The 15,685-nt window shown below is 43.6% G+C and overlaps 1 protein-coding gene across 1 annotated transcript; it reads right to left on the bottom strand.

The window, feature by feature from the left end:
• Window positions 1-13,225: 13,225 nt before the first annotated feature.
• Window positions 13,226-15,685, bottom strand: sult5a1 (sulfotransferase family 5A, member 1). The gene is made up of 6 exons (XM_020488669.2): window positions 15,377-15,685; window positions 14,821-15,029; window positions 14,578-14,704; window positions 14,385-14,482; window positions 13,694-13,874; window positions 13,226-13,539 (listed from the first exon to the last, which is right to left on the bottom strand). Exons 1-6 carry the CDS (start codon window positions 15,513-15,515, stop codon window positions 13,409-13,411), a joined length of 885 nt encoding a protein of 294 aa, XP_020344258.1. The 5' UTR covers window positions 15,516-15,685; the 3' UTR covers window positions 13,226-13,408.

The raw sequence follows: 15,685 nt of genomic DNA, 5'->3' as shown, positions 1-15,685 counted from the left end.
CAAGTGGTTTCATTTATGTGCTCTGGATATTTATGTTTATCCTTGTTGGAACATTGTTGATATTGAGTAAAGCTAAGCTGTTTACTCATACCTGTGTCCTGCGCCTGACTCCGCCTTATCCATTCACCTAGAACGTTAACAGAATCATCTGAGAATGGAGTCAGCAGGTGCACCCAGCCCTCATCTACCTGTGGAGGAGTGCGTCCAGCAGCACGCGACTATGTTGCAGAGTCTCGGTACAGCCATGGATCGCTTGCTGCAAACCATGGAATGATGGGAGAGAGGGGGTTTTCCGGCAACCCCATCATCATCACCCCAGCTCCCACAACAACCTACACCGATGTCCACCCCTCCTTCACCAGGATCCAGTGGGATTCGGCTTTCGCTCCTGGGGACGTATGACGGACCGGCTGCCGGGTGCCAGGGGTTCCTACTCCAGCTGGATCTCTACCTGGCCGCCGTTCAGCCGGCTCCTTACGGGCGCGAGAGAGTGAGCGCCTTCATCTCCTGTCTGACTGGTAAAGCCCTGGAATGGGCCAACGCCATCTGGGGAAGAGAAGGACCGACGTTGGACAATTACAAGGGTTTTACCCGCCGCTTCCGGGCGGTCATCCACCTGAAGGGAGAGCAGCGGGGGAACGCTTGTATCATCTCAGACAGGGGATGAGGAGCGCACAAGATTTCGTGCTGGACTTTCGAACTCTGGCTGCCGACACGGGATGGAATGAGCGGGCCCTCATCGACCACTACAGGTGTAGAGGACGTTCATAGGGAGCTAGAATGCAGGGACACCACCCTTAACCTTGACCAGCTGGTGGACCTATCCATCCAGCTGGATAACCTGTTGGCTTCCTGCGGACATCCGGATCGGGGTCCGTCAGTTCCATCCCCCAGCACTTCAGAGTAAAGCTAAGATTTTTACTCATACCTGTGTCCTGCGCCTGACTCCGCCTTATCCATTCACCTAGAACGTTAACACATACATTTGGCAGGAGGTTAGGAAGTGCAGCTCAATTTTCACCTCCTTTTGTGGGCAGTGTGCACATAGCCTGTCTTCTCTTGAGTGCCAGGTCTGCCTATGGCGGCCTTTCTCAATAGCAAGGCTATGCTCAGACTGTACATATTCAAAGCTTTCCTTAGGTTTGGGTCAGTCACAGTGGTCAGGTATTTTGCCACTGTGTACTCTCTGTTTAGAGCCAAATAGCATCCTAGTTTGCTCTGTTTTTTGTTAATTTTTTCCAATGTGTCAAGTAATTATCTTTTGGATTTCTCATGATTTGGTTGGGTCTAATTGTGTTGCTGTCTTGGGGCTCTGTGGGGTCTGTTTGTGTTTGTGAACAGAGCCCCAGTACCAGCTTGCTTCTCTTCATCTCTCTATAGTTAATGGCTTTTCAGGATTTTGAAATTAGCGGGTATCAGCCTAATTCTGCTCTGTATGCATTATTTGGTGTTTTACGTTGGACACTGAGGATATTTTTTCTGGATTCTGCATGCAGTCTCAATTTGGTGTTTGTACCATTTTGTGAATTCTTGGTTGGTGACCCCAGACCTCACAACCATAAAGGGCACTGGGTTCTATAACTGATTCAAGTACTGTACTTTTAGACAGATCCTAATTGGTATGTCAAATTTTATGTTCCTTTTGATGGCAGTCGCTATATGTAATGGTCTGCTCTGAAGTTTTACAGCTTCACTGTATGAGTCACTGTCTGTCTGTCTGTCTGTCTGTCTGTCTGTCTGTCTGTCTGTCTGTCTGTCTGTCTGTCTGTCTGTCTGTCTGTCTGTCTGTCTGTCTGTCTGTCTGTCTGTCTGTCTGTCTGTCTGTCTGTCTGTCTGTCTGTCTGTCTGTCTGTCTGTCTGTCTGTCTGTCTGTCTGTCTGTCTGTCTGTCTGTCTGTCTGTCTGTCTGTCTGTCTGTCTGTCTGTCTGTTCTGTCTGTCTGTCTGTCTGTCTGTCTGTCTGTCTGTCTGTCTGTCTGTCTGTCTGTCTGTCTGTCTGTCTGTCTGTCTGTCTGTCTGTCTGTCTGTCTGTCTGTCTGTCTGTCTGTCTGTCTGTCTGTCTGTCTGTCTGTCTGTCTGTCTGTCTGTCTGTCTGTCTGTCTGTCTGTCTGTCTGTCTGTCTGTCTGTCTGTCTGTCTGTCTGTCTGTCATATTGTTCCATACTCAATTTCTGTCATATATTATATATCGCTCTCCCTTCAATAGTGACTGTTCTATGGTCCTCACTTCTTCACCCCCACCTCTACATCCACTCCCCACCCCTCCAGCAGAAAGATTTCACATCTTATCAGTCTCTCTTTCATCCTGCTCTCCTTCAATTGATATACAACATTCCATTTCTTGCTTGCTCTCTCTAGTTTTCTTGATCACCTCTCTCCCTCTCTCTCACACACACACACACACACACACACACACACACACACACACACACACACACACACACACACACACACACACACACACACACACACACACACACACACACACACACACACACACACACAGGGTCATCACCCAGGGCACTGTGGGGATGTTGAGGGTGGACGCCAGGGTATTGTGTTGGCTAAACACCCCAGAGCATGTCACACAGTTCCTCTGACACCCCTCCCCCATGTCCCCAGAGGGGTGCAGCTCTGTGTCCTCATGTCACCGTGTCTCTGAGACCACAGTCTGGCTTGAGCCACAGCCATGTGTTGTTGCTGGATTTGAAGGAGAAATGATTATGTGACTCACACAGCTGTAGTCATTTAGCACATATAATTGCTCAAAATCCACGTGAAATGTTGACATTAAGATGGGTGGAGCCAGGTCTGGTCTATAATGGCATGGGTGACATGCGGACCTCGGTAGGGCATATAGGGCTCTTAGATGTGAGAAATATGCTGTTGATTCAACCATGATGAATAACTATAATGGATTGCATAGTGCACAGTGACTAAACACCTTGGTCACACAACAATCAGTGTCATTCTAGTCTCTGAAACCGAGGAGGTTTCACACAAATAACGAGATTCTACTTCTACAGACGCGTATGCAGGAAAGTTGGTACATTGTGGGAGGCAACCCGTCTGTCTAGAGAGACTATTGTCATGCTACACATTCAAATGTTTTCTCATCGAAAGGTCTGCTGAGATTTGTCTGACTTCACTCTGTTACTTAATCAAAGAAGAAAGTGACTCTGTGGAGTCTCATACAGTGAAAGCCGTAAGACTTCAGACCAGTACCTATATTCACCAAATGTTGCGACAGATATTCACAGTGACAATTATTTCTCCTCTTAGCCCAGTGTACAGGTGGAGTGGTATGAAGAGGATACTCCTCTTAGCCTGTGTTTCCATTCATTGTTTCACTCTGCATAAGTTAATTAGCAGTTGTTACAATAACACATGCACTGCACAGTGTGCATTAGCATAGCTATGATAATTCTATGAAGTGAATGTGAGGACGGCTATTGTGATGATTTTTAGCCCGTTGCTGCCCTATTCCTCACTCAGCTCTACCTGTTTGCTAGACTAGTTGGCCCAAAGATATTTATCATGTTTTGGATTTTTCTGAAATGCAACCATATAAAGGCCCTTTGGGGGAAGGATGTTTTGAATACCTATTGAGAAATAATTGCTTAAAATGTTGAAATTTGTGACACTACAATGATGAGTCTGTAGATGCTACAAAGTCAGTTTTGGTGTCATTTAAAATAGGAGTAGTGTTTAGATTAAGAATAGCTAAATGTCTTCACATTCTTTCATCCAAAACATCATAATTATCTCTGGTGTGGAAATGCAAATTCAACATACACTATATTCATACACTATATTCATCATTAGTGGATTCGGCTAATTTCAGCCACACCCTCTGCTGACAGGCGTATAAAATCAAGCACACAGCCATGCAATCTCCATAGACAAACACTGGCAGTAGAATGGCCTTACTGAGGGGCTCAGTGACTTTCAACGTGGCACCGTCATAGGATGCCACCTTTCCAATAAGTCAGTTAGTAAAAATTTCTGCCCTACTAGACCTGCCCCGGTCAACGGTAAGTGCTGTTATTGTGAAGTGGAAATTTCTAGGAGCAACAACGGCTCAGCTGCGAAGTGGTAGAACACACAAGCTCACAGAACGGGACCATAGAGGGCTGAATCGCATAAAAATGTAGTATACTCATCCAAAGACCCATCACCACGCCCTATTCTGAAATATGGAATCATAGAGTTATATTGTATGAGTTATATACAGTGCCTTGCGAAAGTATTCGGCCCCCTTGAACTTTGCGACCTTTTGTCACATTTCAGGCTTCAAACATAAAGATATAAAACTGTATTTTTTTGTGAAGAATCAACAACAAGTGGGACACAATCATGAAGTGGAACGACATTTATTGGATATTTCAAACTTTTTTAACAAATCAAAAACTGAAAAATTGGGCGTGCAAAATTATTCAGCCCCTTTACTTTCAGTGCAGCAAACTCTCTCCAGAAGTTCAGTGAGGATCTCTGAATGATCCAATGTTGACCTAAATGACTAATGATGATAAATACAATCCACCTGTGTGTAATCAAGTCTCCGTATAAATGCACCTGCACTGTGATAGTCTCAGAGGTCCGTTAAAAGCGCAGAGAGCATCATGAAGAACAAGGTACACACCAGGCAGGTCCGAGATACTGTTGTGAAGAAGTTTAAAGCCAGATTTGGATACAAAAAGATTTCCCAAGCTTTTAACATCCCAAGGAGCACTGTGCAAGCGATAATATTGAAATGGAAGGAGTATCAGACCACTGCAAATCTACCAAGACCTGGCCGTCCCTCTAAACTTTCAGCTCATACAAGGAGAAGACTGATCAGAGATGCAGCCAAGAGGCCCATGATCACTCTGGATGAACTGCAGAGATCTACAGCTGAGGTGGGAGACTCTGTCCATAGGACAACAATCAGTCGTATATTGCACAAATCTGGCCTTTATGGAAGAGTGGCAAGAAGAAAGCCATTTCTTAAAGATATCCATAAAATGTGTCGTTTAAAGTTTGCCACAAGCCACCTGGGAGACACACCAAACATGTGGAAGAAGGTGCTCTGGTCAGATGAAACCAAAATTGAACTTTTTGGCAACAATGCAAAATGTTATGTTTGGCGTAAAAGCAACACAGCCCATCACCCTGAACACACTATCCCCACTGTCAAACATGGTGGTGGCAGCATCATGGTTTGGGCCTGCTTTTCTTCAGCAGGGACAGGGAAGATGGTTAAAATTGATGGGAAGATGGATGGAGCCAAATACAGGACCATTCTGGAAGAAAACCTGATGGAGTCTGCAAAAGACCTGAGACTGGGACGGAGATTTGTCTTTTTGTCTTCCAACAAGACAAGACAATGATCCAAAACATAAAGCAAATTCTACAATGGAATGGTTCAAAAATAATATCCAGGTGTTAGAATGGCCAAGTCAAAGTCCAGACATGAATCCAATCGAGAATCTGTGGAAAGAACTGAAAACTGCTGTTCACAAATGCTCTCCATCCAACCTCACTGAGCTCGAGCTGTTTTGCAAGGAGGAATGGGAAAAAATGTCAGTCTCTCGATGTGCAAAACTGATAGAGACATACCCCAAGCGACTTACAGCTGTAATCGCAGCAAAAGGTGGCGCTACAAAGTATTAACTTAAGGGGTCTGAATAATTTTGCACGCCCAATTTTTCTGTTTTTGATTTGTTAAAAAAGTTTGAAATATCCAATAAATGTTGTTCCACTTCATGATTGTGTCCCACTTGTTGTTGATTCTTCACAAAAAAATACAGTTTTATATCTTTATGTTTGAAGCCTGAAATGTGGCAAAAGGTCGCAAAGTTCAAGGGGGCCGAATACTTTCGCAAGGCACTGTATTTGAATTATATGCATGAGGGCAAAACCAGGTCTCCACAGTGGAGTCTGTCTGGCAATACAACCACGTGCCACCCTCCTGGTGGCTAGGTGCAGTACTCTAGCTCTGGCTTCTTCCCCTAATAAACAGTACTTCCCCTGATAAACAACACTTCCCCTAATAAACAGTACTTCCCCTGATAAACAACACTTCCCCTAATAAACAGTACTTCCCCTGATAAACAACACTTCCCCTAATAAACAGTACTTCCCGTGATAAACAACACTTCCCCTAATAAACAGTACTTCCCCTGATAAACAACACTTATTGTCAGACATGCGCTCTATGAAGCACCACTTGTCTTGCCGTGAAAGTACTAATCAAGCAGCCGGAGTCTGAGAGCAGCAGATGAAGGTCGATGTCATTAGTTACTGAGGGGACACTCATTGGATCAGCTTGACACACTGCCACTCATTGATATAAACTGTGATCGGGAGGATTATGACCTTTTGTTAGTGATAAAATAATTTATGAGTTTAAAGATAATGAATAAATATTTCTTACCTGAAAATTAACCATTAGGGATTATAGGTTATGTAGCATGTATAAGGAGTAATTAAAATATTAAACATGAGTCCAACTAGGTTGGACTGGGAAAGAGAGGAATGTGTGTGTGTGCCTAAGAAAATACAGAGAACAATTAAACTGTGTTTGAACCGACCCAGCTAGGACTCTGAGAAATGTCTGATAGGACAGGGAGTACCCCTCCAGGTTTCCCTAATCTGGGGGGAATGGAACTGTCGGCTGGGTAGTGATAAACAGTGGTGAGAACTATGGAGAAGAAGATAACTCTCCTAATGTTCATGTGCATGTGTGTGCGTAAGTAAGGAGCATGGTATAAAATGGATGTCTTTGTATACTGGACTTCAGAGTGCTCTGGTGAAAAAACATTAATTTGATTGTAAGCTGGGAATTCTGTCGGTTTCATTGAAACCAGAACTTTACAAACTCTTGGTTGCAGACTGAGTAGATTAATTGAAGTTTATGAACATTGATAACAAACATCTATGTCAGTTAGTGTTAGCATAACTTCACCATAATGTTCCAAAGCTGACAGCTTGACAGGCCCAATGGGGATGGGGACACAAGTGACTTACCACCAGTGAAAGAGTAGACTACTTCCTCTTTGACTAAACCACTTCCTGTATTTGTGTTGCTGATACATTTTTGTATTTTTTTAATTTAACCAGGTAGGTCAGTTGAGAACAAGTTCTCATTTACAACTGCGACCTGGCCAAGATAAAGCAAAGCAGTGCAACAAAAACAACAACACAGAGTTACACATAAACAAACGTACAGTCAATAACACAATATAAAAAAATATAAATCTATGGACAGTGTGTGCAAATGTAGAAGAGTAGGGAGATGTGCAGATAATGATGTGCAAGTAGAGATACTGGGGTGCAAAAGAGCAAGAGGGTAAGTAATAATATGGGGATGAGGTAGTCGGGTGTGCTATTTACAGATTGGCTGTGTACAGGTACAGTGATCGGTAAGCTGCTCAGACAGCTGATGCTTAAAGTTAGAGAGGGAGATATAAGACTCCAGCTTCAGTGATTTTTGCAATTTGTTCCAGTCATTGGCAGCAGAGAACTGGAATAAAAGGCGCCCAAAGGAAGTGTTGGCTTTGGGGATGACCAGTGAGATATACCTGCTGGAGCGCGTGCTATGGGTGGGTGTTGCTATGGTGACCAGTGAGCTGAGATAAGGTGGGGCTTTACCTAGCAAAGACTTATAGATGACCTGGAGCCAGTGGGTTTGGCGACGAATATGTAGTGAGGACCAGCCAACGAGGGAATACAGGTCGCAGTGGTGGGTAGTATATGGGGCTTTGGTGACAAAACGGATGGCACTGTGATAGACCACATCCAGTTTGCTGAGTAGAGTGTTGGGAGCTATTTTGTAAATGATATCCCCGAAGTCAAGGATCGGGAGGATAGTCAGTTTTACGAGGGTATGTTTGGCAGCATGAGTGAAGGATGCTTTGTTGCGAAATAAGAAGCCGATTCTGGATTTAATTTTGGATTGGAGATGCTTAATGTGAGTCTGGATGGAGAGTTACAGTCTAACCAGACACCTATGTATTTGTAGTTGTCCACATATTCTAGGTCAGAACCGTCCAGAGTAGTGATGCTAGTCGGACGGGAGGGTGTGGGCAGCAATCAGTTGAAGAGCATGCATTTAGTTTTACTAGCATTTAAAAGCAGTTGGAGGCCATGGAAGAAGAGTTGTATGGCGTTGAAGCTCGATCGGAGGTTTGTTAGCACAGTGTCCAAAGAAGTGCTAGATGTATACAGAATGGTGTCGCCTGCGTAGAGGTGGATCAGATAATCACCAGCAGCAAGAGCGACATCATTGATATATACAGAGAAAAGAGTCGGCCTGAAAGAGTCGGCACCCCCAAAGAGACTGACAGAGGTCCAGACAACAGGCCCTCCGATTTGACACACTGAACTCTATCTGAGAAGTAGTTGGTGAACCAGGCGAGACAGTCATTTGAGAAGCCAAGGCTATTGAGTCTGCCGATAAGAATGCAGTGATTGACAAGAGTCAAAAGCCTTGGCCAGGTCGATGAAGACAGCTGCACAGTGCTGTCTTTCATCGATGGCGGTGATGATATCGTTTAGGACCTTGAGCGTGGCTGAGGTGTGTCGTAGCTGAATCAGAATTAGTTAGGTAACATTGATAAATAAGATGTTTTATTTATTTTCATAATATGCTTATGTGGGAAAAAGTCACTTGGGGCCCAGAGAGGGGAGAGGTCAGGATTGTCTTCATATGTAAGTGAATATCTGTTAAACCATGTGAAGGGCTCCACAATGTCTGTACTCCAGTCACTCCCTCCTTTTCCCATTGGGGGGAGGAGTATGGCAGTGTCTGGAACCATTGTATGTCCCCTCTGATGTTGAAACTTATCTTTCATAGTATATGACCTAGAGGCTCATTCCCCTCAGGGAGCTTGTCCAGGGGTGGGTGGTATTTGAGATGGGAGTATCTAGAATTGACAATTGATATATGCCATTGGATGAGGTAATGTTTTGGTAATAGGAAGTACAAAGAACGAGAAGTAGAACCTTGTCTTAGAGAGCAAACTGAACGATAATTTATAGCTAATGCTATCTAGCTATGGGATACTCCTCTTTCAAGTAAAAGGCCCTTTGTGGAGTTCCTAAGTTCTGTGGTTCGTCATTGAGTTGAGAGGGGTGTATCTTGGCTATAAAATATGAAGTATTCTTTTGTAAGCACTCTCAGAATAAATTTATAGACACTGATTTGATCTGAGAGTCAAAGGGCTATGGTGAAGCTCATATTATAAAAATATGGACTTTAAATATATAACTCTGACTTGTGTGTGGTTTGCTCTCTCTTCATTTGGTAATACAGGAAATTGCCACGACAGGTGCACCCGTGACCAGCTCGGAAACCAGATTGCGTAGTGGAGAACGTACGGTGTAATTTGAAATGGTCGGTGATCTGTTTATTAACTTGACCTTAGAAGATTTTAGAAAGGCAGGGCTGGATGGATATAGGTCTATAACAGTTTGGGTCTAGAGTGTCTCCCCCTTTGAAGAAGGGGATGACCGCGGCAGCTTTCCAATCTTTGGGGATCTCAGACGATACTTAAGAGAGGTTGAATACATGTCACACAGGGTCAGAGTTCATGCTGACCCCCAGAAATAGCTCTGGCACACCACTTTGTAATGCAATCCAGTGGTGACCCCTGATGTCACTGACAGCTGAACACATGACACACAAGCCCCGCAAAGACAACTTCAACAACCAACCCAGACTGAATATCATGATATGCATGGTCTCTTTCTTTCTCTCTCTCGGAGGACCTGAGCCCTAGGACCATGCCTCAGGACTACCTGGCATGATGACTCCTTGCTGTCCCCAGTCCACCTGGCCGTGCTGCTGCTCCAGTTTCAACTGTTCTGCCTGCGGCTTTGGAACCCTGACCTGTTCACCGGACGTGCTTCCTGTCCCAGACCTGCTGTTTTCAACTCTCTAGAGACAGCAGGAGCGGTAGAGATACTCTTAATGATTGGCTATGAAAAGCCGTGCCGTGCACGGCCGTGCTTCTACACCTGCATTGCTTGCTGTTTGGGGTTTTAGGCTGGGTTTCTGGTCTCTGGTGGATGAGACAGTATCCTTACTGTCACAAATGCTTTCAATACACAACTCACCATCCTTCACATAATTTTAGATGAGCAGCACATGGAATCTGGGATTAGGTAGGCCTAACGATGATATCCGCCTATTTAGCATTTGTCACATCGTTTTCCATTAATCTTACTGATGGAAGTACAGTACGTAGCTATGAGCTATATATGGGAAATCCAGGTTGTTCAGAGTCAAGCTATGTGACTTTTTATGTACACGTCAGCCTTTCTGGAGTTAATATATGAGCCCTTCTGCTTGATGCATTGCCACACACTGGGAGGTTTTCTAATGTGTCAATGTCAGGGAGTTCAATGTGTCCCTCTCGGATCCCATCAGCAGGCTAATAAGAGGGACAGGCTGACAGCGCTAGCTAGGGAGGAGACATGGTTTGTTCATCTAGCTATTGCAGCACAAGCCAAGATGGAGAAGAAACTTCACTCTCATTCAGTTACAGTTTTTCTCAATTGCTAAAACACTAAAACCCATTGGCTGAACAAAGTTCTCAGTTGCCTGGACTCATTTAGCTAATTATGCAGTCTGTTGTCAATACCTTAAACCATTTCACATGGTAAAACCCAATTTGCAGATCTCACTTAGACTTTTCAGCAAAACTCTAAACACATTCTCATTCTCAAAACACATTCTGCACTCTAATGCACATGTCATCCATACTGGTAAACACAAGTGGCAACAATCAAATACAAATAGAGAACACATGTCTTTGATTGAACACAACCGCTCAAAATTTATTTAACCTGTTTCAAATGATGCGACACAACCAATATAAGCCAGTTCAGAGAGCAAACAGGTTGTTGAAGGTGGGAAGGAGAAAGTCTGAGAATGGATAGAAGAAACAATGTGAGAGAACGAGGACGAGTGTGTATGCGAGGTGGGTGACGAAGAGGAAGAGGAGGAGGAGGGAAAGAAAGAGGAAGAGGAAGACACAGAGTGGAAGTATCTGATGAAATTCGAGCAACAGTTATAGACCATGTTCTTGTCCATGGACTGACAATGAGGGAAGCAGGACTTAGAGTGCAACCCAATTTTAGCCGATTTTCTGTGTCCACCATAGTAAGGACATTCAGAGAAGAGAACAGGTACAGTATACTACTGTATTTTTGTAATATCAAATGTACTGTACTACACTATATGCAGCTGTTTCAATAGACATTTGTAAAGTTAATCACTGTATGTATTGTACTGCATGAATATGTTTTGTAACGGCACAACTACTTTTTGTAGAATTGGAAGGCTGCCAAATGCAGGTGGAAGGACAGCTATATTCACTCGGGAGCAAGAGGCCGTTGGCATGGTCCTTCAAGATAATGCAATACGACTCAGAGAAATCCAGGAACGAGTGATACAAGGCAACACACACTTCCAGGAAATCGACAGTGTGAGCATTTCTACAATTGACCGTGTCCTCCATCGTAACAGGATGCGAATTAAACAAGTATACAGAGTACCTTTTGAGCGCAACTCACCAAGGGTGAAAGAACTGCGAGCTCAGTATGTGCAAGTAAGTGTACATTCAGAAACATTTACTGTAATCCAGATTGTCTACAGTACTAACACATACTATGTGAATGACATTACTCTTCAGTGCATACAATGTATGTGAATCAGAAGCCTAATTGTACTTTACAGTATAGCACTGTCTCTGAACGACTGACAAAATCCTACATACAGTATATTGTATTTCTACACAGACAATATTTGACTTGGAATCCTTGGACAGACCCCATGAGTTCATTTTTGTCGATGAAGCGGGCCTCAATCTAACAAAGAGAAGAAGGAGAGGCCGAAACATGATTGGACAGTGGGCCATTGTTGAAGTCCCTGGTCAACGAGGTGGCAATGTCACAATCTGTGCTGCAATCAGCAACCATGGTGTTCTACATCACCATGTTACACTCGGGCCATATAACACCCAGCACCTTCTAAGATTTATTGCCAATCTAAGATATATTTTATTTGAGCAGCAGGTTCAAGAGCAGCAGGTTCAAGAGCTAAATGAGAATCCCATTCCCACCTATGTGATAGTGTGGGACAATGTCAGTTTCCACCGAGCTGCTCAGGTAAGGGAATGGTTTAACATCAATGGACAGTTTATGAAATAGTACCTCCCTCCATACTCGCCTTTCCTGAATCCGATTGAGGAGTTTTTCTCCTCTTGGAGATGGAAAGTGTATGATAGACAACCCTACACCAGAGTAAATCTGCTGCAAGCCATGGATTTAGCCTGTGTTGATATAGGTGAGGAATCATGTCAGGGCTGGATACGACACACAAGAGGCTTCTTCCCCCGTTGCCTCAGGAGGGACAATATTGCTTGTGATGTCAACGAAGTGCTCGGGCCTGACCCAGCCCAAAGACAAGAAGAAGCACATTGATCACATGTTTACTCCTTTGTTTTTGTCCCTTTTAGTATTGTATACTGTAGTACAGTGCACTGTAGGCTGTATACTGTACAATGGACAAATTGTATGGCCCTGAACATTGTGCTTTCCATTTATTAACAGTACTGACTGCTCAATAGATTTTGACTGGTTGCAGGTTCATATCAACAAAGAACAAGAATTACAGTATCACAGAGACAAAGGACAAGTTTGTGAGATGCAGGGTACAGTACTGTAAAAATAGGGGTACAAGGAGGAGGAAGAACAAAAAACAAAATTGCAAAGAGCAAAGCAGAGTAGTAATTTCTGATCAATTTTGAGCTACTATGATAGAACATGTTTTCGTTCATCAAAAGACAATGACGGAGAAATATGAATCTTTTTTTGGATTAAAGATTTACTTCTCCCTGAGAATTGTATGTTTTGAACAATGTGTTTTCTATTTTTCGGTGTATTGTTTACTGACTGCTTGGGAGTGTGTATCATTTCAATAACTTTGTTAATGATTTGAGAGCCGTTTTTGATTTTGAACACAGGTAAAACTGTTTTGAGGCGAATGTTTCACTTTGCGAGAGGAGTCAGAGGTCATGTAAGTAGTGCCTGAAGATGAGGTTTTGTGTTTCATGTTTTCAGGAAATGGAGCAAGGTTTCAGAAATAGTGTTTTAGCAATTGAGAATAACTGGAACTGGAACATTTAGATTTCTTTAGAGGTGGAAAAACCCAACAACAACAACAAATAGGTCACACACAATATTTGTTTATATTAGCATATCAATTTTATTATATTATTTTACTATATTAGCTTATGTACATTACATTCACAAAAACACGGAAAACATCAGTGGGAGAATACCAGGACTTGTATGAAGCGTATCCATCAATCTCCGGCGGCATGGAGGACAAGGGCCCTCCCCTGATCCCCAGAGGCCTGTCCTCCTACTCCTCCTCCCCCTCAGGACACTCCCACAGAAAGGTCAGAGGACAGTCTTGCATCTGGTAGCTGTAGACGGTGTCGAATAGACAAATCTGGTCCTCTGTGAAAGTGTTTCTCCAGTCACCGATTTTACCTGCAAACAGAACAAGGTCTTCATTATTATGGCCCATCTCTCTCCACAGCACTGTGAGTGCAGGGGAGGCCTATGGTACTGTTCGATCCTTCTGGCACTGACTGAAACATATCTCTAGTCAGGATTGTACTCTTGTTGAGCAAGGGAGCCCCACCTTTCCTCATGAATTTGCCTTTGCTGTGGTCCATGATCTCCTGTGGGACCAGGGTGTAGTTCACCATGGCGTTGTCTCTCATGCTGCTAAAGCTGCAGTGTCTCAGGGAGCTGGTTAACTCCTCGCCCGCTAGGGGGCACTGCAGGAAAGCGCTGATCTTCTCCATCGAGCCTCGCAGGTCCTGAGAAAAGTCAATACTCTTATTATAGTTACGGACAAAGAGGGTTGTTTTCACAAGAGGCTGAATTGATCTTCTTTGTCTAGTCTATCAACAACATTTGTGGCATACTAAGAGATCAAACGCTCATTAGGTCAGATACAGTGAATATCTGTAATGCAAGCAATTATTTTTCCTAAAACAATGTTCATGTGGTATTTTATGTGCACCTGTTCTCCAAGAATAAATCATGATGTCACTTAAAATAGCATCTCACAAGGGTCTATTTATAATCTATGACTAATATTTTCATGTCTGAAGGACAGCCTATTTCTGTAGTTAACACAATCTCAGAGAATCATGAGACTGTAATACAACTGCTGTGTGTTGTGTTTTGATGCCCTTAAATTGACATGTCTACAATAAGGTTAGGGGTGACACAACTGCCATGGGGAAGAGAGAATGTAATGGGGTGTTTGCAATTTATGACAATCACAATAAATAGCAGACAGTAATAGAGAAGAGTTCTCCTACCAGCCACATATCCTCATAAGAGATATGAAGAACATTTGCCAAGACTTTTGCTTGTTTCGTCCAGCCTTTCACATGATCGAACCAGGACCCATAACTCACTGTAAAAAGGGTAAACGTTGGATTAGATCTGACTGTTAACAGGAGGATTAAATCCCAGAATTGCTTGAGGTACAAATCATTAGTGTCAACTCACTTGATCCCTCCAGAAAACTATCCAGAAACTCATCAAATGAGTTGGGTTCTGGGAGGAATTTGGCCATTTTATGGAAGTGGTAATATGACACAACAACATCTTTGGGGTTTCTGGCAACATAGATGACCTGAGAGACGGGGTGGAGATAGTGTCACTTGCTATTAATATATTATTTCCATAGAGTTGCTCTACAAAAAAAGGAAATGTCTCACAGCATTGAGAATAGTTTCTTTAACATCCTACCTTAGCTTTGGAGCCCTGGAGGGCAGAGGCCAGCAGGTTGTAGGGCAGGTGAGTGGTGATGATTCGGGGCCCTTGGGTGGCCCCCAGCACCTTTGCACTGTAATACTGTTCCAGCCAGGGGGCTCGGGCCCAGTTGGGAACAGTTTTGGAGAGTTGTGGGTCCCCTCTGTTTTTCACAAGAGTGACAATCTCCTGCATCCAGGTAGTCCCTTTAACCAGAGATCACAGAGGGAAAGAAAGAAGAGTTAAAGAGAGAGAACTGTACACCTAATACCTCTGTCTTCATTGAATCCCTCCCTAAACCACTACTTCCATAAAGTTAGGCTGTCTGAGAGAAGTGGATCTTGAAAACAATGAATCAATGACAAGCAAAACCAACCGTGACAATACAATAACCTACTGTAGTCTGTACATATACAGTTATTAAAAACCTGACCGTTTTCTTCAACTGCAAAGTGTGTGAAAGAGGGAGAAGGACTCAAGTTGGCTAGTGTTGCAGCATGTCTAATGTGTTGTGACACAGAGCAGAGGTGTGACAGAGCTGTCCTGTCCTTACCTGATTTGGGGTAGGTGACGATGACGGTGTCCCTGTCCTGGAACTTGAAGTGGCAGGCATAGTTCAGGGAGTCCTGGGTGTGAATGTGCCCAGGGAATGAGATGTGATGGAAGGTCTCTGTCACGTCCAGCCTGGCCATGTCTGTCTGTCTGCCTGCCTGTCGGCTTGTCTACTTAACTGCCTGTCTGCCTTTTGGTCTGCCTGTGCCTGTCTCTCCGTCTGTTTGTCTGACTGACTATCTGTGAGGAAGAATGAGATGATCTGGCTTGCTACAGACCTTAAATAGCGAAGCAGTAAAATACAACAGGA

The sequence above is a fragment of the Oncorhynchus kisutch genome, linkage group LG8 (assembly GCF_002021735.2).
Source record: "Oncorhynchus kisutch isolate 150728-3 linkage group LG8, Okis_V2, whole genome shotgun sequence".
In the NCBI taxonomy this organism is placed as follows: Eukaryota; Metazoa; Chordata; class Actinopteri; order Salmoniformes; family Salmonidae; genus Oncorhynchus; species Oncorhynchus kisutch.
This window is presented reverse-complemented; position numbering and strand designations above follow the sequence as displayed.

What these genes read in the sequence shown, in the direction of transcription:
- sult5a1 (XM_020488669.2), bottom strand. Translation starts at nt 15,515, where the DNA reads ATGGCCAGGCTGGACGTGACAGAGACCTTCCATCACATCTCATTCCCT. An exon ending in CGTCACCTACCCCAAATCAG is followed by an intron (nt 15,030 to 15,376) that starts GTAAGGACAGGA and finishes CTCTGGTTAAAG; the next exon opens with GGACTACCTGGATGCAGGAG. An exon ending in TAGTTTTCTGGAGGGATCAA is followed by an intron (nt 14,483 to 14,577) that starts GTGAGTTGACAC and finishes CCCTTTTTACAG; the next exon opens with TGAGTTATGGGTCCTGGTTC.